Source organism: Plutella xylostella, chromosome 15 (genome assembly GCF_932276165.1).
Source record: "Plutella xylostella chromosome 15, ilPluXylo3.1, whole genome shotgun sequence".
Classification (NCBI taxonomy): domain Eukaryota; kingdom Metazoa; phylum Arthropoda; class Insecta; order Lepidoptera; family Plutellidae; genus Plutella; species Plutella xylostella.
In genome coordinates, this window is record NC_063995.1 from 6,764,686 (window position 1) to 6,791,554 (window position 26,869).

General features: G+C 38.7%; 2 protein-coding genes across 2 annotated transcripts; both read right to left on the reverse strand.

Moving 5' to 3' along the window:
- Nucleotides 1–170: 170 nt before the first annotated feature.
- On the reverse strand, nt 171–26,869 carry LOC105381152. Its single transcript, XM_048625697.1, has 15 exons — nt 26,703–26,869; nt 11,817–12,057; nt 11,321–11,460; nt 10,604–10,747; nt 9,660–9,809; nt 7,880–8,129; nt 7,256–7,389; nt 6,698–6,838; nt 6,066–6,174; nt 4,119–4,156; nt 3,784–3,873; nt 3,296–3,443; nt 2,519–2,652; nt 1,008–1,160; nt 171–324 (listed from the first exon to the last, which is right to left on the reverse strand). The coding sequence occupies exons 1-15, from the start codon at nt 26,761–26,763 to the stop codon at nt 173–175; spliced, it is 2,085 nt and encodes a 694-aa protein (XP_048481654.1). The 5' UTR covers nt 26,764–26,869; the 3' UTR covers nt 171–172.
- LOC105381111 lies at nt 5,948–9,117 on the reverse strand. The gene is made up of 5 exons (XM_048625880.1): nt 8,480–9,117; nt 7,880–8,129; nt 7,256–7,389; nt 6,698–6,838; nt 5,948–6,174 (listed from the first exon to the last, which is right to left on the reverse strand). Exons 1-5 carry the CDS (start codon nt 8,583–8,585, stop codon nt 6,023–6,025), a joined length of 783 nt encoding a protein of 260 aa, XP_048481837.1. The 5' UTR covers nt 8,586–9,117; the 3' UTR covers nt 5,948–6,022.

Sequence of the window (26,869 nt, forward strand, 5' to 3'; positions counted from 1 at the left end):
TTCACTTATTTCATAAAAAAAAAATTACTTTAATAGGTATATAAATAAATTAACTACAGGTAACTATATAAAGTACACCCTTAAAAGTAACAAAAACCACAAATTATTTTACTGTGATAAACTCTCTACCGATATCACATAACATGACTTATCCCACCAGCTCCGAAGGCCTCTATGAGTATAGTATGTCATCAGCGTTGAGGGTCGCGAAGGAGTGGTCGGCGAGGGGCTTGAGGAAGTCCTTGAGGGCCACCTCCAGCGGCGCCTGAAGCTCCTCCGTCAGCTTCTGCCAGTTCTCGTTCAGGAACTTGTTCATTGCTCTACCTGATGAGGTTATGATTTAGGGATCAGATGATGAAGTGAAAAATTTAGGATTGGACGGACTGTTACTTCCAGAATGCTGGTCTGATTAGTTCGGTAAACCCTTAAGATTACTTTCAGGCTTAATCTCAACTGGAAATGTTCAATCATTATCATTATCATCACACCATTATCAGCCCATATTGATCCACTGCTGGACATGCCATGCCTAACCGAGAGCGCTACCACACTCTTTCCTTGGCCTCATCACCTATCAGTGGTCAGTCCAAGGAGTTATTTAGACTATGATGGCTAATTGGAGTAAAAACCAATAAGCCAGCACAAGTTCCCGAAGGTCCGACCCTGACTATACAGCTGCAGCTCCCTATAAAGTTCAGATAACCACGTAAAGATGAGGATCTTACCCAGCTCCCCGTCTCTTCCGAACAGGTTGTTGAGCTGCACGGAGGCGCCCGCCACGTGGAAGTGCACGTAAAGCCAGTGAGGGTTTGACCTTCGGGACCCCGTGCTGACTTATTGGTGGTTATTAGCATTTAGCCATCTTGGTCTACATAGTTCATTGGACAGGCTCTCCCTATAAAGTTCGGATATCAATCGGCTATACAAAGCCACATAACGACCCTGAGCGCAGACTGGCTTCAACTCCCTATAAACTTTGGATAGCCACACAAAGATGAGGATCTTACCCAGCTCCCCGTCGCCTCCGAACAGGTTGTTGAGCTGCACGGAGGCCCCCGCCACGTGGAAGTGCACGTCCAGGGAGTCACAGCTGAGCGCGTCCACGGCGTTGTCGCGGTGCGCGCGGCCCAGCTTGATGGTCACCACCGCGTCTATGTCGCCTGAAATAGAATAGAATATGTCTTATATACAAGACACCATGAACAAAGAGGAGGTGCAGAGGTTGTAAGTATTGTGAGCGGAGAGTAGGTGACTCACAGTATACACAATTGTGTACACAATGGAGGCGCTGATTAATTGGTTCACAATAAACGGCATGCAGGTCAACATTGACAAAACTAATCTCCTGTCCTTCTCGTTGCATCGCTCCGCTGCTGATTTGCCTGCGGTCATCGTCCAGGACACTGCGGTGCCGTACGACACCTGTGCCAAGTTCGTGGGGTTCCATTTCGACACTGGGCTGCAATGGCACTATCATATTGATAGTGTCTGTGCAAAACTCAATGGCGCCTTCTACGCTATCTCACGGCTCGTCCCCACACTCTCGAGAGAAAACCTACTTAAGGCATACTATGGTTACTTCCAGAGTGCCTTAACATATGGTATAGAGCTGTGGGGGCTGGCCGCTGATCGAGATCGGCCTTTTCTCCTGCAGAAGAGGATGGTGAGGCGCATGATGCGGGCGGCCCCGGACGAGCCGGCGCGCGCACTGTTCCTGCAGCTGGGCGTGCTCACCGCGCCCTGCCTGTACGTGCTGGAGGTGGCCAAGTACGTGCGCCAGAACCTCGCCCACTTCACCCCCCTCTCCACCACTGCGAGGCTACAGAATAGGCGGAAGAATGACCTGACCCTAAACACAGCCCGCCTTGCTAAAACCGAGAAAACCGTGCATATAATGGGTCCTAAAATTTACAATAAAATCCCGGATGACATAAGGGAGTCGCAAAGCTACTTTAGTTTTAATTGTAAGCTAAAAAAATATTTGAGCAAGAAAGCATACTACTCAGTAGACGATTATCTTAATGATAAATGTTAATAAATATTATGCTACGCATATGTTCTGACATTGTTTTTATATTATTATTATTTTTTTAAATGACATTGTATTCTTGTTTACTTTATTTATATGCTTTATATGACATTATTTTTATATGATTTGTGACATGCCTAATTTAAGTAATGTACTTCATTATATTATTATTGATAATAATGATATTTATGACGATGTATTAAACTGAATAAATGAATATGAATATATGAATATAAAGAACTGTTTCAGGGTAAGCTGATTTCCAGGAGATCGATGGATGGATGTAAGTAGTTGATGTATTCTACAAGAAATTTACTTCAGGAAATAAAGGTAGATATTGCTATTATACATTAGGGAATTATAAGCACACGACATTAAAATACCTAATTATATCAGACATACAGAAAAACGTTAAGATATAGACAAGCAAAAGGGTTCCGACTCAGCATAATGCTATGACTATCACACATCTCTTCACAAGCAACTCACTGTATCTCCCGGAGAAGGTGCCCTCTCCCTCGATGGGCAGCATGAGCACGTTCCCGTGCAGCCGGTAGCGCCCGCGCATCAGCAGCTCCGGGATGTGCATGTCCACCACCACCAGGTGCTTGCGGGGGTTCACGCTGGGGGAAAAAGGAGTGTTAGAATAATATTATGTTAACTCACTGGAAGGTAGAAAGGTGGCCTATCAAATTTAATTGTGTACTTATAGAGAATCTATATTTTAGCGGATGTCAGGAAACAATGTGAAGAAGCCGTTTTCAAAATTCGTACATTTAAAACGTTCTATACTGAGAGCAGCAAGTCTTTAAATACCCGCCCAGTAGTCGAACAACTCCATGCTTTCGGGAATGAATGGTACATCAGCAATGTTTCATCATAAGTTAAACATAAGTACGTTGGAGGAAGGTTAATGGGTGAATCGATTGCAGATGAAATGTTTCTGACTCCTTGCATTGCATCCAACCTCTGCATAGGTAGTGCTTCCATTCAGACCATGGACCACCAGTTAGCGTTTCCCGGCTTTCATATATACTCGGGAAGACCTCCTCAAGGCCGACCAGGGTGATATCAACATGGCGGTCCACTGAGGAGCAATTTTAGGACAGTAGCCATCGACACAGCCAGACTGGAAAATTATATTAAATTCAAATGATTTAAAATGTATACTAAGCCGAAACCTTAGGGCTTAGATACGAGTATAACATGCTGCACACGTAGGTTTCGACTTAGTATACCCTTTTTGCAACAATCTATATAACTTACTCGACATTAGTGACCTTCATCTTGGAGGGTCCGCGCACGGTGACGTCGGAGTACGTGGAGCTGACGCGGATGGCTCCCGTGGACTGCTCCACGGTCAGCGAGGGCACCACCAGCGGCTCGCATGCCGGCAGACCGTACTCGGGGAGTCCTGGAGAAAAGGTGTAGGGTAAAGTTTTATCAGTGGCGTTCTTCTTGCTTCCGGCATCCGGGCTACTAAAAATACACGTGCAATGGAAAAGTTCCACCTGCTATTGACATTCCACATGTATTATGTAACTGGAGCTTTTTCATTGCACGTGTGTGTGTATTTTATAGATTTTGATTCTAAGTAGGTATATACATATAATTTAAACAGTGGTGAGGTCATTTCCTAAAATTTTACTTTCAGGTTCTCCATTGGATGTATCACAAACACTTACACAGGAAGACTTAACAATACACATATTATACATTATAATTAAGTTATAGTTGAGTATGACTTAACAAACCTGAAGCTAACTGCGGGATGTAGAGATTAAACGAATCCTTCAGACATCGTCCAAGAGCTTTTTCCTCTCTGGGACAAACAAAGCTGCCGACTGAAACAATAATAATAATTAGTTTATATGCCTTAAGATGAACCATGTAATTATTTATTATAATACACAATACTTTTCCTTAATACATAATTATAATAATTAATTTAAGTATAAAATATAGAGAAAGCAAAAGCCATTTGTAGGTCTTTAAAAAAACTAATTCAAGGAAAAGCTTACACTGCCTGAATTATGCATTTGGTAGGTAGGTACTATTCTATGCACTATATTCTTCTGTAAGTACTTACAGTTTATGAATTTCTTTTCCCAACCTCCCACCACGGAACTTATCAACAACGGAAACAAAATCACTGGCCACATTATGACTAAAATTTACAACTAAGTCCCGGGAAATCTTGAATGAACTAATTTTATTAAAACGTTCCTTATTATTTAAAGACATTGTTCTACGTGCTGTTAGGTCTCAGTTTTAATCTATCCGATTGATAATCTTAATTTAATCAAAGCTATAAAACACGTGAAGGGGAATTGCCTCAGTCACAGATAATACCAACCTCAGCATCACGTCGACCATGCAATACCTAGATCAACTACCATCCACTGATATCGAAATGGATCTATCAAGATTAGTAAACTTCAGCTAGCAAGCAAGCAATGATTACGTTCACATCACACATTGTTTCCTCCAAACATTTCTTATCATATTATACTGGTAGGAATTAGGTGCTAATTAGTAAAATAAACATTGCAAGTAATTAAATTAAATAAGCATAGAGCTATGCGCGGGCGCATGTTGTAATGGTTGCTTCAGCAGTGACGTAACGAGACCCAGTGAGCCGCTGACACACTTTGAGGTCAGCAAGTGAACAGTGCGTGTACCGGCTAGATATTTATTATTAAATGCTTTTACTTACTTTTCAATGATATCCATTTCCATTGTCCTCAGATGATCATAAATATAGGTTATTATAATTTAAATTTCGAATGATGGAATTTATGCGAAGACTAGCTCAATGACCTACTTGTAGTGTACTGATAAAATACAATTTAATTCTGTATAAATTTACCTACATTAAGTCCTAATTTTTAAATATTCAGATAAATAGGCCTTAGTACCAGGCTGATTGAAGCCTCAAATGCCTTCCTCCTGCCTCTTACCTCGACCCAAGGCTGAGCATCACCATACAGCGGCGTAACGCGGGCAGCCTCTTTCAGCAACCTGCCCGACAGCGTAGTGGTTTGGTGGAGACACGTCATTAGTTAACATCTCACAGTATTCCATACTGTTCCATTACTACCGTATCTATATAGATCTCTGGGCACCGCCTAGCACGTATCGGTTGTTGACTCAGTCACCAACCATCACAGCCCGTCACAGCTTCTAGATGTGATGCAAAATATCAATTGTTAAAAGTTGTTAAACAAGCAATATGACGGCTATATATATTTTTTAATATTCTACTAGCAGCTCTCGGTACATAAAGTTTTTGGAACTGGCAGTAAGTAAGTCATTTTAGTAAGAGACCTACAGGAATTGGAGCAAAGCTTTAACCATCAGACCATATAAACAGTTCCGACTGTAGTCTATCATTACCCATTCTCATGTAACAGCGACAACACTGTTTCAACTGAGGATGTGGACTATTTGTTCTACCTCGCATATGTCCATCAAGTGTAACCTCTCTTTGCATAATAACTTAAGGAAGGAGCAGGATATGATATGATAAGTGATGTGTTGAGCCATAGGGAAGTCTCAACTGTCACAGTTGTAGAAAACTATGGAGAAATGACTCGCTCCAATAACCCGAATATAAATTACCTCTTTCCCAAGATTTCCTTCGTTACTGATATTTCACTGAATGTAGTCATTGGGTCGACCAACAACATACAATTTATAAAACCTGATGTCGAAGTAAACATACTGGACAAAATGAAATGTAATTCGACTCATGAGGACACTTTAATACCCTTTAATACAATGATCCATACACAATAAGTAGGGAAATTTATCTGCATTCTTCGTAGTACTAACAATAAATAATTAAATAAACTTTGCAATAGATAATTGACTTAGTTGAAGACCGTTGCGTGAAATCGAAAGTGACTACACATACGTTTGCTTCAGTATCCCTTTCGTTTTCCGGTCGCCTTAGAAAGTGACTTGCACTTTTGCTTCATCTTATCCACTATCTTAATTCGGGAACACCATATCGTAAGGAACGTGTTTGAGGAACTTGTTGGCTATATCTTCGAGCACCATCGCCAGGGTGGTCTCCACGGCTGGCTGCACCTCAGCTATGATCTCGTTTGAGTGCATCTGTACGATGTGGTCCGTTATCATCTCTGAAATAAATAAATAATAAATCAGCTAAGTATTAATTGGGCGCCGTGACCTTTGGCTGATTTGGTTTCCCTTGGCTCAATGTCATGGCGACTGATAAGAGTTTTGTTAAACAAGTTAAAATGTCGTCTTTATTTATGTTTACCAACCAACTCTTTTTTAATTCGTGAATTTTATGATAGGATAATTCACTTCCTGTTCAAGACTCCCTCAAATGGATGCCCTAAAGATCTAGCCCCCCTTTCTAAAATCGGACCAATTCCCTCCACGCTTATCCGCTGTGTAGTAATGTTCCAACATTCACTATGTATAGATAAATTTAATTAGCTAAAGAGTGCTTCGTCAGCGAAATATTGTGAGGCCGTTTTCAGAAAGAAAGCTGGAAACTTTAAAGCGCTCACTTTTCCATACTTTGCCGAACCAGCGCTGGAAAAATATCCATAGTAAAGATGGCGCTTATATTTTTCTCGCTTTCTTTCTGCATACAGCTTAAGTCCTGTTGCAAAGTAGAAAAGAACCAGTTACCCATCTCCCCAGTAGCGGAGTGTGCCTCATCCAGGTCTGCCTGCAGTGGGCCGGCGCACTGCAGCCTCACCACGGCGTCTCGCACCACCATGCGCTTGTGAACCCTCGCGCCCAACGCCTCTATTGATGCTGAGCACATCGCTGTGAAACGTAAATTGATGATGATGACAATGAATAAACAAAATCAACCGAAACTAAATATGCTTACTAAATTATAAATAATAATTATAAGTTTTTTTCTAAAGTTTCACATAGGTGTAAAATTAATGTGTTCATTAATGATAATGTTCGTGAACTTAAAATACAATTACATTTCAATAAAGTAAAAAATAAACATCTAAAATTAAGTTACAAAGTAAGATTAAGCTCGATAGGCGGCCTTATCGCTAAAAGCGATCTTTTCAGGCAACCTTTTTGTGAATGAAAGACTTATGGAAGATATAAGTCCACCTTTTGTACACTTATATTTCATATTTGTGCAATAAAGTATCTAATAAATAAATAAGGAAGGCAATGGATGGATAAAGATGAATTATTACAAGCTACATTGGAACTTACTGAAGTTAGCGGATAGTTTCCCGGTGGACTCGACGGGCAGCATCTGGAAGTGGCCGAGGATCACGAACTCGCCCGACATCTGCAGGTGCGGCAGGCTGATGTTCGCCAACACCTTCAGCTTCTCAGGGAATATGCTGCGAGTATTGTGATGAATATAATTAATGATGAGGAATAAAAATATTTAGTCAATTGCAATGAAAAAATTCCAGTATCAATAAGACCAAATTAATAGTAAACGGAAAAGGGTAAATCAATGACTCCGTTTGCAATATTGAAGTACATTTAACAACTCATCACAAATCAAATTTTAAATTAATTTATAAAATTGGGATCATTTGTTTAATTAAAATGCTGATTGAAAACAATATGTGGAAATCTATACTATTATGATATAGATTTTATATGCGAAAGTAAGTGATTTTTGCTCATTTCTAATCATACCTACCCATTCAGTCGGCGATAGAGTTCGTTACTTCTCACGGGAGTAAAACTCAACTCGACCCGCTTCTGTCGTCTGACTTCTGTCCATTCTACAAAAATCTTTTGCGCAAAAAGATTCTACATCAACAACTATATACCTACGTCTACGTGTATACCAATAACCTTAATTGTTTTCTTACTTACTCCATCTGATTAACTTTGTAATCGGTAAGTCCTTTCAGCGTGACATCTGAGAGCCAGGCGTCGTACTTCAGCCCTTTATTGGGCCCATTGTGCTGGCGGAGCCTCACACTTGGAACCTTCAGGGGTTCCAAAGGTTGGATCCCGAGGGATGGAACCCCATGGGCCAGCAATACCTTGGCCTCCTCTGCAGCCTTCTGGATGCATTCTGTCACTTTTGGATCACTGTAGTGACATCCCGGGAGGTGTTTTACTAAAATTACAAATTATGATATCAGTAGGATCCATAAGATTGTCTGTGTACAGTTTGATGGGCGTTCAGTAACTTTCTCTAATACAATTTGTTTTATTTTTATCAACACTGTTTCTTTTTTACCCGACTGCCGAAGGTGGAGGGTAATGTTTTAGTCCTAATGTAATAAAGGGTCGCGGTTTATTGCCATTATCCCGCACATCCCTTTTCAGATATTTCAGATAACAAATAAAAATCTGCCCCAGCCGAAGTGTCGTATTATAATAGGAAGATAACTGAATATTTGGTATTTTTATTATGTTTTCATGAATTTCATGATTTATTTAATTGACTACTAATAGAAATCTTACCCATTTCATCATAGACATTGTCTTTGGTTTGATTTTGTTGGAATCCTCTCCCGATAACAACATCAGCACTTAAAATCACACACAAAATAATTGTTGATCCAATCATGGTGTTTGATACGATCACTACAAGTGGCACTACGCCTAGAATAAGCTTTGAAATCTATAAATCTGCCTTTATAAAAGTAACTGGTATGTTAGATTTGATCCATATGTGGACTCTGTTAGCCTCGATAAAAGACCTCAGAGAAAAACAAATGAAGTATGAACCTACATAAATACATAGGTACTTACATATCTAACGCATTGCAATTGAAGCGTTATTGCTTGGTGATATGTTTTATTGCATTTCGACGATATGGCTGTGCTTTGATTATACCCAGGAACAGGATGTATGTGGTCAGAATGTACAGGAAGGAAATCATAGTGATCTAAATAAAACACTTATTTATTTAATATTGAAAAAAAAAACACTTTAATTACATGATTATGTCAATGATATTAACTCGAATGAAGATGCAGCAGATAAATCGTTGGCCGAGATACTTTACATAGTCAAGATTACTTAATGCCCATATAGCCATATAGGATGTGGGTAAACAGAATAAGAATTTATCAGTGGTAAATTAATTAAACTCAAAACAAAAGGGATGATGTTTGACAAAATTCCATGGAGATGTTTTTCTTGGGATGGGAAGGAATAAGTACCATGGAATTTTCAGTAATCCAGTAAAATATTACCGTTCACTTAGATGTTATTTGATAAGCCATTAATAAAAAACAATAAGTTAATTTATGTTTTTTATTAAATTAACTAAATCTATCTTATTCTAAATTTAAAAACAGGTACAATAAAGTTGATCTTTGGCGTCCAATAGAGACAGTTTTTAGCACAATCAACAAATTCCGTTCTAGGTACTATGCCATTAAATTATGATAGGTAGACAGGAAAGTAACAGAAAGTTCAGTGAAAACTTAATAAATACACTTCACACATGAAAGCTTTGAATGTGTAGGTAAGGGTAGATAGACCTAATATAAAAAAAAATCTTTGTCAGCCAATCGCAGTCCTCTACCAAACACAAACCTCTTCCAATGTTTCAACTATAATCCTATGAACTAATAAGATCACACAAGGGTCACACACCATTCCAAAACATCTACATTTTACAGCGTTATATCTAGTCCAGGATGAGTTCCTTCAAGGGAATGCTGCCGAAGATCTTGTTGAGGAATGCCTTCATGATGGCGGCTCCCGTGTCCTCGATGAGCGGGTTGAGGATGTCCAGCACCACGTTGGGACTCGAGTTGAAGAAGGCCACGGCTGAATTTGCTGAAATGAAAACACATTATGTCTTTCATGTGTGTAAGAATCATTATAAACGACCGTTGCTTGGGGTAAACGTGTTCTGGAGTGGAGACCGCGAGTATAGGCAAACGTAGTGCAGGACGCCCTCCGGATATATGTAGTGACGGATTGCAAAAACTGGCTAGTAATAAAGTTATAGTTTGCATCCAGTGGCGTGCTCGGGGAGAGATCTAACTACATCGAGCAGTGGACTGCTATAAGATTTTGATGATAAAGAATAAATTTTTGTATTTTCTGTTTGAATATTGTTGGTCGAACGAAGCATTATTTTGATTGAATTAAAACGAATTGGTCGTAGATGGGGAAAGTACGCGAACGGGACTAATTCCGCTTTATAGAAGACATTGAATGGTTTACAAAATTAGTAAATATGAAACCTCATGGGGAAACATTTTAAAGCGAAGTTCGAGAGCAATAGTAGCACCGTGTATAATATTGGGGAAGGTTGAAACTGTTCATCAAAACAAAATTTTCCCATAAGTAAATAATTTTAGGAAGGTCTTAATAATCATCTCCATTGGAAGAAAAATTATATTTGGTCGGTCCATGCGTCACTAGACTAAGGCCCTGTTTCACAATGTCTGGTTAGTGGCTACTTGTAAATTAAAATACATGCTGTCACTCTCTGTTATTATTTGACAGTGACAGCATGTATTTTATCTCACAGGTAGCCACTAACCAGACATTGTGAAACAGAGCCTAAGAATCATTACATACTTGTATCATAGTAATCTTGAACTTCAGTCAATTAATGTTACCTGCATACGGTCTCTCCGTGTCATTGATATCGATCTGTCCGTGGTTGATCTTGAGCCTGGTGGCGATCTTGTCTGCCTGGAGGTAGGACTCCCCGTCCTTCTCGATAACCTTCGCGCTTCCTTTAGCCACCACCTGGATGCCAGCTGAAACATTTCAATAAAACTCATCAGTATACATTACATGTACTTAGAGGTAGGTATCCTTTGTTTAGGTTTGACTTAGTTTTAAATAATGGCATTGTGTTATCATTAATAGCTCTGCTAATATTCTGAACAGGTGTACGGACGCTTATAATGGTATCGTTCCTACAACAGGCCTTACATACATAAATGTAATTAGGTTTTATGATTGGGTCTGTGTGATCTATGACGCTTTGTTTATTTATAGAGGAGCAGAATTAGATTAATGTTTAGATTAATTCAGAATTAATTTAGGATTATTTCTTCTCAGTGAATAAAACTAAATTTCTTATTTATATGGTCTTACATATACAAATATTACAGAACGTCTAAGAACCATCTAGCCGGACCAGGGGGCGTCACTCTCTAAATCGACAAAAGAACGAACGAGAATTGTTACTTGCAATCGGCACTCTTAAAACAATAAGACCGAGTGGTGGTTAGCGCAGCGCTCCGAAGCTTTGGAACAAAAAAACCGTTCGTCGAAGTAGAGACCCTCCTGTAGGCATACTTTCAAAGTGTAACTCAGTAACTCACTGAAGTTCCCCCGGAGCTGTCCCTTGCCGTCGATGTCGAGCACGAGCAGCCTGGAGCCCTTCACGTCGTAGTCCACGGTGACCGCCAGCCGCGGGATGAACAGCTTCACCTCCGCTGCGTACTTGTTGTTCAGGTTTATCCTGGAAGAGGAGAGGCAGAGGGGTTAGTCAGAGAATCATCACCGTCACGCACGACCAATCACGTCTCCACAGCTGGGGCACGGGTCTCCTTCCAATGAAGGTAGGGTTTTAGGAATTTATTTATTTATTTATTTCAACCACGCGGCCTGCTGCGGTGCGGGTTGGTGGACGGGTGTGTTGTTGCTATGGAAGTGTGTTGCTAACGTGATAATATACCAACGATAATCCAAAAAGGACAAACTTGAGACAACTCAAATAAAATCAAATATTTGACTGCTAAAAAGTACAAGACGTGACCATAATATAAACGTAACAGAAAACGCATCTATCGTGCAGCCTTAAAGCAAAAAACTCACTTCAATCTATCAATCCTGAAGTTTCCTCCTCCACGAGCGACCATGTTCTTCAGCACGGCCTTCAGGCGCAGGTTGGGGGCGGTGCGGTCCAGCTTGAGCGTCGGCACCAGGAAGGGCTCGAGCGAGGGGATGTTCACCTCGGGGATGCCCGCTTGCAGCTGCGGTCGGATGTTCTCGATGCCGTCGAGGAAGCACTTCTCGATCTGAGGGTCCGTTCGCTTGCAGGCCGGGAAGCCGTCCGCTGGGAAGAAAAATAATTGTGGGTGACTTGGGTGATATTGCATGTTGTACTGACGTTCTCGGTCGAAGTTCGGCCCATCTCCCTATCATCCCACTGCTGGGGCACGGGTCTCCTTCCAAGGAAGGGTTTTAGACCTAGTCCACCACGCGGGCCCAGTGCGGTTTGTTGGACCAACCTATCTCCTTATAACATGCGGTAACTAGTAGACAACAGTAAGGTATATTCAGAAATGCATGTATCTGCCAGTCCTGCCCCGCAATAGAGTATTATTACTTGTAACTGAACATGACGTAAAACATTTATGAAAGAAATCGTTTCATCAGCAGTTTAAAAAATTAAGTGCTTGAAACATTCAGATGTGTTTCTTTTTCAGCAATATCCGTTCTGAATATCCGTCACGTTTCATTTGATACTTTACGACATCCAGGCTTCATAAAAGACGAGCAAACCTTTTTATGCTTTAAAATTTTCTGCCTATTGGATGATAAAAAAAAGTGTTAAGTAATAGGTAATAATGACGACCTGCGTGAAGTTAGCAGCCTAAAGTTAGCAGCCTTTGAATACCCGACCAAATTAAGATGGTCACTTCAGTCATTGCATACTTTATCAATTAAAACACGTAAAAAGCCCCAAAAACATTGGAATAATAATGCTAGGTATTTATATAAACACAAAAATATGTTCTAAAATAAATAAATTCTAAAAAATACGACGTTTACTTACTGACGCTCTTGTTGGTTAATGGATATTTTGTATGGGGGCACCAAGATGCTATAGACCTGCCCGCATCTCACCTGGTTTATTATGTGTGTTGTGTCATTAGAAAACACTGACAGAAGTTTCATTAACATTGAAACGGTACAGCAGGTGTCCAGGAGCCACTTTCTGACGGATTTTGGGTGAAAAAAGTACAATATTTCACGAATATTCAAGTTTGCAGGTGGAACCTGAAGAGATTCAGCTGCAAATGATAGTTCATATGAAAGGTATTATTAATACCTAGAAACGGTTTTCAGCAATTTCAGATTAAATGACTTTTGGTGACTCTTCAAGGTGAAAATCAAAAAATAAAACTTAGCAGCACAAGATTAACATTTTGTATGGGGGCACCAAGATGCTATAAACCAGCCCGCATCTTACCTGGTTTATTATGTGTGTTGTGTCATTAGAAAACACTGACAGAAGTTTTATCAACATTGAAACGGTATAGCAGGTGTCCAGGAGCCACTTTCTGACAGATTTTGGGTGAAAAATTGACAATATTTCACGAATATTCAAGTTTGCAGGTGGAACCTGAAGAGATTCAGCTGCAAATGATAGTTCATATGAAAGGTATTATTAATACCTAGAAATGGTTTTCAGCAATTTCAGATTAAATGACTTTTGGTGAATATTCAAGGTGAAAATCAAAAAATAAAACTTAGCAGCCCAAGATTAACATTTTGTATGGGGGCACCAAGATGTTATAGACCTGCCCGCATCTCACCTGGTTTATTATGTGTGTTGTCTCATTAGAAAACACTGACAGATGTTTCATCAATATTGAAACGGGATAGCAGGTGTCCAGGAGCCACTTTCTGACGGATTTTGGGTGAAAAATTTACAATATTTCACGAATATTCAAGTTTGCAGGTGGAGCCTAAACAGGTACAGCTGCAAATGATAGTTCATATGAAAGATATTATAAATACCTAGAAACGGTTTTCAGCAATTTCAGATTAAATGACTTTTGGTGACTCTTCAAGGTGAAAATCAAAAAATAAAACTTAGCAGCCCAAGATTAACATTTTGTATGGGGGCACCAAAATGCTATAGACCTGCCCGCATCTCACCTTGTTTATTATGTGTGTTGTGTCATTAGAAAACACTGACAGAAGTTTCATCAACATTGAAACGGTATAGCAGGTGTCCAGGAGCCACTTTCTGACAGATTCTGGGTGAAAAAAGTACAATATTTCACGAATATTCAAGTTTGCAGGTGGAGCCTAAACGGGCACAGCTGCAAATGATAGTTCATATGAAAGGTATTATTAATACCTAGAAACGGTTTTCAGCAATTTCAGATTAAATGACTTTTGGTGACTCTTCAAGGTGAAAATCAAAAAATAAAACTTAGCAGCCCAAGATTAACTATTGTAAATTTTTCACCCAAAATCCGTCAGAAGGTGGCTCCTGGACACCTGCTATCCCGTTTCAATGTTGATGAAACTTCTGTCAGTGTTTTCTGATGACACAACACACATAAAAAACCAGGTGAGATGCGGGCAGGTCTATAGCATCTTGGTGCCGCCATACAAAATGTTAATCTTGGGCTGCTAAGTTTTATTTTTTGATTTTCACCTTGAAGAGTCACCAAAAGTTATTTAATCTGAAATTGCTGAAAACCATTTCTAGGTATTAATAATACCTTTCATATGAACTATCATTTGCAGCTGTACCTGTTTAGGCTCCACCTGCAAACTTGAATATTCGTGAAATATTGTAAATTTTTCACCCAAAATCCGTCAGAAAGTGGCTCCTGGACACCTGCTATCCCGTTTCAATGTTGATGAAACTTCTGTCAGTGTTTTCTTATGACACAACACACATAATAAACCAGGTAAAATGCGGGCAGGTCTATAGCATCTTGGTGCCCCCATACAAAATGTTAATCTTGGGCTGCTAAGTTTTATTTTTTGGTTTTCACCTTGAATATTCACCAAAAGTCATTTAATCTGAAATTGCTGAAAACCGTTTCTAGGTATTAATAATACCTTTCATATGAACTATCATTTCTACCTGAATCTCTTCAGGTTCCACCTGCAAACTTGAATATTCGTGAAATATTGTCAATTTTTCACCCAAAATCCGTCAGAAAGTGGCTCCTGGACACCCGCTATCCCGTTTCAATGTTGATGAAACTTCTGTCAGTGTTTTCTTATGACACAACACACATAATAAACCAGGTAAGATGCAGGCAGGTCTATAGCATCTTGGTGCCCCCATACAAAATGTTAATCTTGGGCTGCTAAGTTTTATTTTTTGGTTTTCACCTTGAATATTCACCAAAAGTCATTTAATCTGAAATTGCTGAAAACCGTTTCTAGGTATTAATAATATCTTTCATATGAACTATCATTTGCAGCTGTACCTGTTTAGGCTCCACCTGCAAACTTGAATATTCGTGAAATATTGTAAATTTTTCACCCAAAATCCGTCAGAAAGTGGCTCCTGGACACCTGCTATCCCGTTTCAATGTTGATGAAACTTCTGTCAGTGTTTTCTAATGACACAACACACATAATAAACCAGGTGAGATGCGGGCAGGTCTATAGCATCTTGGTGCCCCCATACAAAATGTTAATCTTGGGCTGCTAAGTTTTATTTTTTGGTTTTCACCTTGAATATTCATTAAAAGTCATTTAATCTGAAATTGCTGAAAACCGTTTCTAGGTATTAATAATACCTTTCATATGAACTATCATTTCTACCTGAATCTCTTCAGGTTCCACCTGCAAACTTGAATATTCGTGAAATATTGTCAATTTTTCACCCAGAATCTGTCAGAAAGTGGCTCCTGGACACCTGCTATACCGTTTCAATGTTGATGAAACTTCTGTCAGTGTTTTCTTATGACACAACACACATAATAAACCAGGTGAGATGCGGGCAGGTCTATAGCATCTTGGTGCCCCCATACAAAATGTTAATCTTGGGCTGCTAAGTTTTATTTTTTGGTTTTCACCTTGAATATTCATCAAAAGTCATTTAATCTGAAATTGCTGAAAACCATTTCTAGGTTCTAATAATACCTTTTATATGAACTATCATTTGCAGCTGAATCTCTTCAGGTTCCACCTGCAAACTTGAATATTCGTGAAATATTGTAAATTTTTCACCCAGAATCCGTCAGAAAGTGGCTCCTGGACACCTGCTATCCCGTTTCAATGTTGATGAAACTTCTGTCAGTGTTTTCTAATGACACAACACACATAATAAACCAGGTGAGATGCGGGCAGGTCTATGGCGTCTTGGTGCCCCCATACAAAATGTTAATCTTGGGCTGCTAAGTTTTATTTTTTGATTTTCACCTTGCAGAGTCACCAAAAGTCATTTAATCTGAAATTGCTGAAAACCGTTTCTAGGTATTAATAATACCTTTCATGTGAACTATCATTTCCACCTGAATCTCTTCAGGTTCCACCTGCAAACTTGAATATTCGTGAAATATTGTCAATTTTTCACCCATAATCTGTCAGAAAGTGGCTCCTGGACACCTGCTATACCGTTTCAATGTTGATGAAACTTCTGTCAGTGTTTTCCAATGACACAACACACATAATAAACCAGGTGAGATGCGGGCAGGTCTATAGCATCTTGGTGCCCCCATACAAAATGTTAATCTGGGGCTGCTAAGTTTTATTTTTTGATTTTCACCTTGTAGAGTCACCAAAAGTCATTTAATCTGAAATTGCTGAAAACCGTTTCTAGGTATTAATAATACCTTTCATATGAACTATCATTTGCAGCTGAATCTCTTCAGGTTCCACCTGCAAACTTGAATATTCGTGAAATATTGTCAATTTTTCACCCATAATCTGTCAGAAAGTGGCTCCTGGACACCTGCTATACCGTTTCAATGTTGATGAAACTTCTGTCAGTGTTTTCCAATGACACAACACACATAATAAACCAGGTGAGTTGCGGGCAGGTCTATAGCATCTTGGTGCCCCCATACAAAATGTTAATCTTGGGCTGCTAAGTTTTATTTTTTGATTTTCACCTTGAAGAGTCACCAAAAGTCATTTAATCTGAAATTGCTGAAAACCGTTTCTAGGTATTAATAATACCTTTCATATGAACTATCATTTGCAGCTGTACCTGTTTAGGCTCCACCTGCAAACTTGAATATTCGTGAAATATTGTAAATTTTTCACCCAAAATCCGTCAGAAAGTGGCTCCTGGACACCTGCTATCCCGTTTCAATGTTGATGAAACTTCTGTCAGTGTTTTCTAATGACACAACACACATAATAAACCAGGTGAGATATGCGGGCAGGTCTATAGCATCTTGGTGCCCCCATACAAAATGTTAATCTTGGGCTGCTAAGTTTTATTTTTTGGTTTTCACCTTGAATATTCATTAAAAGTCATTTAATCTGAAATTGCTGAAAACCGTTTCTAGGTATTAATAATACCTTTCATGTGAACTATCATTTCCACCTGAATCTCTTCAGGTTCCACCTGCAAACTTGAATATTCGTGAAATATTGTCAATTTTTCACCCATAATCTGTCAGAAAGTGGCTCCTGGACACCTGCTATACCGTTTCAATGTTGATGAAACTTCTGTCAGTGTTTTCCAATGACACAACACACATAATAAACCAGGTGAGATGCGGGCAGGTCTATAGCATCTTGGTGCCCCCATACAAAATGTTAATCTGGGGCTGCTAAGTTTTATTTTTTGATTTTCACCTTGTAGAGTCACCAAAAGTCATTTAATCTGAAATTGCTGAAAACCGTTTCTAGGTATTAATAATACCTTTCATATGAACTATCATTTGCAGCTGAATCTCTTCAGGTTCCACCTGCAAACTTGAATATTCGTGAAATATTGTCAATTTTTCACCCATAATCTGTCAGAAAGTGGCTCCTGGACACCTGCTATACCGTTTCAATGTTGATGAAACTTCTGTCAGTGTTTTCCAATGACACAACACACATAATAAACCAGGTGAGTTGCGGGCAGGTCTATAGCATCTTGGTGCCCCCATACAAAATGTTAATCTTGGGCTGCTAAGTTTTATTTTTTGATTTTCACCTTGAAGAGTCACCAAAAGTCATTTAATCTGAAATTGCTGAAAACCGTTTCTAGGTATTAATAATACCTTTCATATGAACTATCATTTGCAGCTGTACCTGTTTAGGCTCCACCTGCAAACTTGAATATTCGTGAAATATTGTAAATTTTTCACCCAAAATCCGTCAGAAAGTGGCTCCTGGACACCTGCTATCCCGTTTCAATGTTGATGAAACTTCTGTCAGTGTTTTCTAATGACACAACACACATAATAAACCAGGTGAGATATGCGGGCAGGTCTATAGCATCTTGGTGCCCCCATACAAAATGTTAATCTTGGGCTGCTAAGTTTTATTTTTTGGTTTTCACCTTGAATATTCATTAAAAGTCATTTAATCTGAAATTGCTGAAAACCGTTTCTAGGTATTAATAATACCTTTCATATGAACTATCATTTCTACCTGAATCTCTTCAGGTTCCACCTGCAAACTTGAATATTCGTGAAATATTGTCAATTTTTCACCCAGAATCTGTCAGAAAGTGGCTCCTGGACACCTGCTATACCGTTTCAATGTTGATGAAACTTCTGTCAGTGTTTTCTTATGACACAACACACATAATAAACCAGGTGAGATGCGGGCAGGTCTATAGCATCTTGGTGCCCCCATACAAAATGTTAATCTTGGGCTGCTAAGTTTTATTTTTTGGTTTTCACCTTGAATATTCATCAAAAGTCATTTAATCTGAAATTGCTGAAAACCATTTCTAGGTTCTAATAATACCTTTTATATGAACTATCATTTGCAGCTGAATCTCTTCAGGTTCCACCTGCAAACTTGAATATTCGTGAAATATTGTAAATTTTTCACCCAGAATCCGTCAGAAAGTGGCTCCTGGACACCTGCTATCCCGTTTCAATGTTGATGAAACTTCTGTCAGTGTTTTCTAATGACACAACACACATAATTAACCAGGTGAGATGCGGGCAGGTCTATGGCGTCTTGGTGCCCCCATACAAAATGTTAATCTTGGGCTGCTAAGTTTTATTTTTTGATTTTCACCTTGCAGAGTCACCAAAAGTCATTTAATCTGAAATTGCTGAAAACCGTTTCTAGGTATTAATAATACCTTTCATGTGAACTATCATTTCCACCTGAATCTCTTCAGGTTCCACCTGCAAACTTGAATATTCGTGAAATATTGTCAATTTTTCACCCATAATCTGTCAGAAAGTGGCTCCTGGACACCTGCTATACCGTTTCAATGTTGATGAAACTTCTGTCAGTGTTTTCCAATGACACAACACACATAATAAACCAGGTGAGATGCGGGCAGGTCTATAGCATCTTGGTGCCCCCATACAAAATGTTAATCTGGGGCTGCTAAGTTTTATTTTTTGATTTTCACCTTGTAGAGTCACCAAAAGTCATTTAATCTGAAATTGCTGAAAACCGTTTCTAGGTATTAATAATACCTTTCATATGAACTATCATTTGTAGCTGAATCTCTTCAGGTTCCACCTGCAAACTTGAATATTCGTGAAATATTGTAAATTTTTCACCCAGAATCCGTCAGAAAGTGGCTCCTGGACACCTGCTATCCCGTTTCAATGTTGATGAAACTTCTGTCAGTGTTTTCTAATGACACAACACACATAATTAACCAGGTGAGATGCGGGCAGGTCTATGGCGTCTTGGTGCCCCCATACAAAATGTTAATCTTGGGCTGCTAAGTTTTATTTTTTGATTTTCACCTTGCAGAGTCACCAAAAGTCATTTAATCTGAAATTGCTGAAAACCGTTTCTAGGTATTAATAATACCTTTCATGTGAACTATCATTTCCACCTGAATCTCTTCAGGTTCCACCTGCAAACTTGAATATTCGTGAAATATTGTCAATTTTTCACCCATAATCTGTCAGAAAGTGGCTCCTGGACACCTGCTATACCGTTTCAATGTTGATGAAACTTCTGTCAGTGTTTTCCAATGACACAACACACATAATAAACCAGGTGAGTTGCGGGCAGGTCTATAGCATCTTGGTGCCCCCATACAAAATGTTAATCTTGGGCTGCTAAGTTTTATTTTTTGATTTTCACCTTGTAGAGTCACCAAAAGTCATTTAATCTGAAATTGCTGAAAACCGTTTCTAGGTACTAATAATACCTTTCATATGAACTATCATTTGCAGCTGAATCTCTTCAGGTTCCACCTGCAAACTTGAATATTCGTGAAATATTGTCAATTTTTCACCCAGAATCTGTCAGAAAGTGGCTCCTGGACACCTGCTATACCGTTTCAATGTTGATGAAACTTCTGTCAGTGTTTTCTAATGACACAACACACATAATAAACCAGGTGAGATGCGGGCAGGTCTATAGCATCTTGGTGCCCCCATACAAAATGTTAATCTTGGGCTGCTAAGTTTTATTTTTTGGTTTTCACCTTGAATATTCACCGAAAGTCATTTAATCTGAAATTGCTGAAAACCGTTTCTAGGTATTAAAAATACCTTTCATGTGAACTATCATTTCCACCTGAATCTCTTCAGGTTCCACCTGCAAACTTGAATATTCGTGAAATATTGTCAATTTTTCACCCATAATCTGTCAGAAAGTGGCTCCTGGACACCTGCTATACCGTTTCAATGTTGATGAAACTTCTGTCAGTGTTTTCCAATGACACAACACACATAATAAACCAGGTGAGATGCGGGCAGGTCTATAGCATCTTGGTGCCCCCATACAAAATGTTAATCTGGGGCTGCTAAGTTTTATTTTTTGATTTTCACCTTGTAGAGTCACCAAAAGTCATTTAATCTGAAATTGCTGAAAACCGTTTCTAGGTATTAATAATACCTTTCATATGAACTATCATTTGCAGCTGAATCTCTTCAGGTTCCACCTGCAAACTTGAATATTCGTGAAATATTGTCAATTTTTCACCCATAATCTGTCAGAAAGTGGCTCCTGGACACCTGCTATACCGTTTCAATGTTGATGAAACTTCTGTCAGTGTTTTCCAATGACACAACACACATAATAAACCAGGTGAGTTGCGGGCAGGTCTATAGCATCTTGGTGCCCCCATACAAAATGTTAATCTTGGGCTGCTAAGTTTTATTTTTTGATTTTCACCTTGAAGAGTCACCAAAAGTCATTTAATCTGAAATTGCTGAAAACCGTTTCTAGGTATTAATAATACCTTTCATATGAACTATCATTTGCAGCTGTACCTGTTTAGGCTCCACCTGCAAACTTGAATATTCGTGAAATATTGTAAATTTTTCACCCAAAATCCGTCAGAAAGTGGCTCCTGGACACCTGCTATCCCGTTTCAATGTTGATGAAACTTCTGTCAGTGTTTTCTAATGACACAACACACATAATAAACCAGGTGAGATATGCGGGCAGGTCTATAGCATCTTGGTGCCCCCATACAAAATGTTAATCTTGGGCTGCTAAGTTTTATTTTTTGGTTTTCACCTTGAATATTCATTAAAAGTCATTTAATCTGAAATTGCTGAAAACCGTTTCTAGGTATTAATAATACCTTTCATATGAACTATCATTTGCAGCTGAATCTCTTCAGGTTCCACCTGCAAACTTGAATATTCGTGAAATATTGTCAATTTTTCACCCAGAATCTGTCAGAAAGTGGCTCCTGGACACCTGCTTTACCGTTTCAATGTTGATGAAACTTCTGTCAGTGTTTTCCAATGACACAACACACATAATAAACCAGGTGAGATGCGGGCAGGTCTATAGCATCTTGGTGCCCCCATACAAAATGTTAATCTTGGGCTGCTAAGTTTTATTTTTTGGTTTTCACCTTGAATATTCACCAAAAGTCATTTAATCTGAAATTGCTGAAAACCATTTCTAGGTATTAATAATACCTTTTATATGAACTATCATTTGCAGCTGAATCTCTTCAGGTTCCACCTGCAAACTTGAATATTCGTGAAATATTGTAAATTTTTCACCCAGAATCCGTCAGAAAGTGGCTCCTGGACACCTGCTATCCCGTTTCAATGTTGATGAAACTTCTGTCAGTGTTTTCTAATGACACAACACACATAATTAACCAGGTGAGATGCGGGCAGGTCTATGGCATCTTGGTGCCCCCATACAAAATATCCATTAACCAACAAGAGCGTCAGTAAGTAAACGTCGTATTTTTTAGAATTTATTTATTTTAGAACATATTTTAGTGTTTATATAAGTACCTAGCATTATTATTCCAATGTTTTTGGGGCTTTTTACGTGTTTTAATTGATAATGTATGCAATGACTGAAGTGACCATCTTAATTTGGTCGGGTATTCAAAGGCTGCTAACTTTAGGCTGCTAACTTCACACACCTATAATGACGACCGAATGGCGTAGTGGTTAGTGACCCTGACTACTGAGCCGATGGTCCCGGGTTCGATTCCCGGCTGGGGTAGATATTTGTTTAAACACAGATATTTGTTCTCGGGTCTTGGATGTGCCCGTAAAATGGCAATAGGCCCGCCCCCTATCACATTGGGACTAACATAACACTCTGGCGAAAAGTGGGTGCAGCAATGCACCTCTGGCTACCCCGCAAGGGAGTACATTAGTACAAGGCGTGAGTGCGTGTTTTTTTTTTTAGGTAATAATGGAAAAATACTAGCCAACCTACTTCAGTAAATTTTATTTAAAGTTTTATCAAAGTCCTGTGGAATTTGATCTAAGCCAGCATCGCCAAATTTTCAAATTGTTTGAAAATCTGACCTAATAAGCATAAGCCATAATACATGTAGGAATTCTACGCATACGGTCAATGCATAATTAAGGTTGTATGCACACTGAGAGGTAGTGAGCGGCACTAGCGGTCCACCTTGTACCAGATGCATTTCCTCGCCTGATTAACTAATTGTGTCCGCGTCCTTACCCAAAAGTATCATGATTGTTTACAGTCCACAAGAGATGAGTGTCCACTCCCATTGTAAAAAGGTGGATCCTATTCGTCACAAAATAAAAATAGATCAGATTGTCTACTGCTAGTAGGTGTGTTCATGGGACTAATTAAGTTTGATGGCACAACACTAAATGGATGTTTGGGAAGTAGGTAGGTATGCATCTACAAACAAAGCCATGTCATTTTGATTGACAAATACACAGTGCTGCATCCTCAGTGTATGTATCTATTTCAACAGATCCTGTGTCATTCGGAAAAAGGATGGGTCAATAAAACACGACAGGAAAAGCACTAATTACCCAGGACTTGTATTTTAATAGGCAGTTTATTGTCACGCAAGTACCTAGCCGGTAGCCGTGAGCCAGGTGTCACGTTACTCTGGGACTGAATTTCCTGACTTTGAAATACGCAACGCTAAATAAAAAAGCGCGGCGTTTTTATATATTTTGTTTACGACTGTGTTATAAGTATAGTTTGAACTTAACATAGGTACACTTCACTTGTTTTACCCTATACATAATATAAATATAGTAACCCCCAATCGAACATGAAAGCTGTTTCAAGTGCCGAGAAGACAGACAAAAAGAAAATATGGCAATTACGGAAAATTGTTTCAGCCCTTCTTCAAAAGCTCAAGATATGCTACCAACTACCAACTGATTATATTTAGGTTCATGTCAACTACACAGCACTCTAATATAAATCCGGTTCAACTTTATTTCATGGAACAGCCATTTAGGCATAATATATTCAGTGGCAGCGTACTGGTCTAGTACCAGTACATCTATTACCTGTTAGGTCTAGCTAACATAACACACGTAACGTAACCGACCCGGCAGGAATGTAGGTGAACCAAGAATTAGACTTACGAATAACATAAAGCTACATTCCTGTCACCAATTTTATTAGTGCCGGTAAGGACACTTAGGACTCAGTCACTAACAATAATGTAATTGTAAAAGATTCTCTACTACAGATTGATTTAAGCAATAGGAGCCCGCCTTTTTGTACTGTGTTTATAAGTTTATAAGTAAGATGATTTACTTTTGGTGCAAATAAAAGGTATTTTATTATATTGTGATGAATCACGAGTTTTAATGATTTTCCCAGTAACGATTCCCGAGATAAATAATACATTGAAAGCAAACGTAGCAATAGTAGCAGAAATGAACCGCTACATGCCCCTCCAGTAAGAAACATTAGGTACAACGATGTTATGTTACATGCTCTGGGAGGTGTCTGGACGATTGAAATAGAGCCGACCTATTCCCCACATTACTTAAAATTATATTTTATATAATTATAACGTTTGTACCTGTGTGTAAATCACGAATATTCCGGAGTTTCATGCGTTTTATTATTTGTTTCTAACGTTGCAGACAGGGGCGCTGCTCAAGATGTCATAGAACTTGCGGTGAACCGCCTATCGAATCATCTATAGCCATTACCTACATAACTAGAGTAGAAAATATTCGCTATTGGCGCACTTTATAAAACCTACGTAAGGTAAAATTGTGATAGCATTCGCCAAGGACAGATTCATTTATGTAATAACAAGATTTCATTATGTTTACAGTAACTATCTCATTTTTACCTTATTTACTACATAATTAATTACCATGACAATCTGTGATCGTGATCATCTTTGTTAATCTGCTTTTGAAACTGTGCTAAATATTTCTTACCTGTTGGACCCAAATGGCAAAGAATCAATAAATACTTGGAGTTTAGACCTTTGAAAGTTTCATACAAATTGAACAGTTATAGTTTCCCAATTTTCGCGCACTTTTTACTTGAAAAGTTTACGAAAAATTAAAATAATATATGAATAATATATTTTTTTATCTGGTTCAGTCTCTGGGTATGTAGGTCATAATTTGACCAGGTTTGACAAAGCATTTATAAACTTATTCTAGTGCAAACGCTCAACTTATCTATATAATGCATCTCCTTTTATTACTTATTACTTCCATGGAATGCACGACGGGAAACTTTCTGGGAGACGTATCAACTGTAGATTTCACGAGTACCTATGCGACCGTCCGAGGCACTCCGAGGCACTGCAGTCACTGTGGGCCCTGTGGGCTATCAGCGAGTGGCACCTTATCTTGACTTTCTAATCCCTTTTACAAAGGTGACCAACCCTGTAGCATAAGCTCTAGTGTGCCATCACCGACAGGATAAGAAGAAAATTTCCTAAAATTGTACCGTCAAGGTGGAAAAATATGCTTTGTCACTATATATATTATGGGGGCACACTTACGATGAATAATACTTGTGATGTAAATGAAATGAGTTGAAGTGACAAGAGTGTCTCAGACTTGGGTCAAAGGTTCAAGATGTGAGCTGAAACACAATGGTGCTCCGGTGTCATTCACATTTCGGATGACGACCATCCATAGAACTGGCTACACTGTGCCATTTATTGGCATAAATTTTTAACAGGTATTACTTGTAGGTTAAAATTTTACTTACAGTATTTTTTATTACATAGAAAGTTACATAATATATGTTAAAAGAAATTAATTATATCCTCGCCGGCACACACACAATTGACAACATTCATTGACATATATATTACTGCGTAAGGACAGGCCAAACCACTCAAGAAAATGGCACCCGCGCGTTGGCCCTAAAATAGTCATTTTAGGGCCAACGGTCCTCAGTCGACAGTTGTCTGTGACGGAGAGATAGTCTTTGTTTCTTGTGATAAATATGCCTATTTTTGTTGTGAAAGGCTACAAAAACTATGATACGAAGGTCAAAAAGGAATATGGAATATCGTATCATCCTTAATTAATAAATAAACACATTTTAAAGCGATAATTATTTTACTACCAAAGTCTACAATGGCCGCACGATGTAACCTTGTACGGGCGTCCGCATGCAACTCACTCATATTATTATCCGGTGACGGTAAAATATGAACGCACGTACAAGGTTGCGTCGTCAGGATAAGTAGCTCGGCTCTGAAATAGTTCCAACAAATTATGACAGATGGCAGTTATTTTGCTTGTATGAAGAAGGTTTGAGTAAAATGTTCTGAAGGGCGTATCCTTCCTTTTGAAATCATTGACAACATTTCAAATAAAATGCTCACCGATTTTATTTTATTTTCGACGAGATATCACAAATTTAGATGACCCGTATTTTTTTATTTCTTAATATTTCTATGTTTTAATATATTTTTTTGATTTCAAAGTTCAAAATATTTTTAGTATGAGTGAGGTCACGTCGAGGCTTGGGATAAAAATATTTTCGTTGCCTGCCTAACCTAAAAAAAAAAAGTTGGATGACATTAACTTGACATGAACAAGGACCAATCAGCTTCAACTTCAACTTTATTTTGTGGCAAGGACCAATCACGTACTTCCGTCATTGACAAGGACACATAAAAGTGACAGACATTTGAGTGATGTTTGTCATTGTCATTGTCAAAGTGACATAACATGTTTTTTTGTTGTTTATGTTTTAGAAGTAAAAGCCCGTTTAATTATTATGCCACATCGTGGTGTCACGAATGATAATTTAGATTTTTATGTTTTTCTCTGAAATAAATCAAAAGAAAAATCGGAAACATTTTTTTTTGTGAATATTAGAGCCATATCTCTAAATGGTTTTCGAATTTCAACTGTATAAAATTTTAAAATGTTGTCAATTAAAAATAATACTTATCGGAAAACTCAATGATAGATAAATTTTATGAACTTATTAGTTAAACTGAACTTGGGCCAAAGCTTTGGCTGCCATGTAAGTAGGTACAGTAAGGAGCAGAGAAACCTGACCCCTCTCAGAAGCATTGTTACTATGAGAGGGGGGTCAGGTTTAACTGCACCTGACCGTACTACTGGTGTACAAATTATACCTAGTACGTTTTGTTTTGACAAAATTCTAAGAGAAAAAACTGAAGAGAAAACTCACGTGCAACTTTTCCCTGCACACCGATGACACAAACCAATACAAAACTGCAAAACACCCTCATTGTGACCAATCAAATAGACACTGGAACAGTTTAAATTTCGAACGCAACTGTCAAACAGCGCGCCGGTGTCGGAATGGTGCGCGGGCGCCGAAAATGATCATATTTG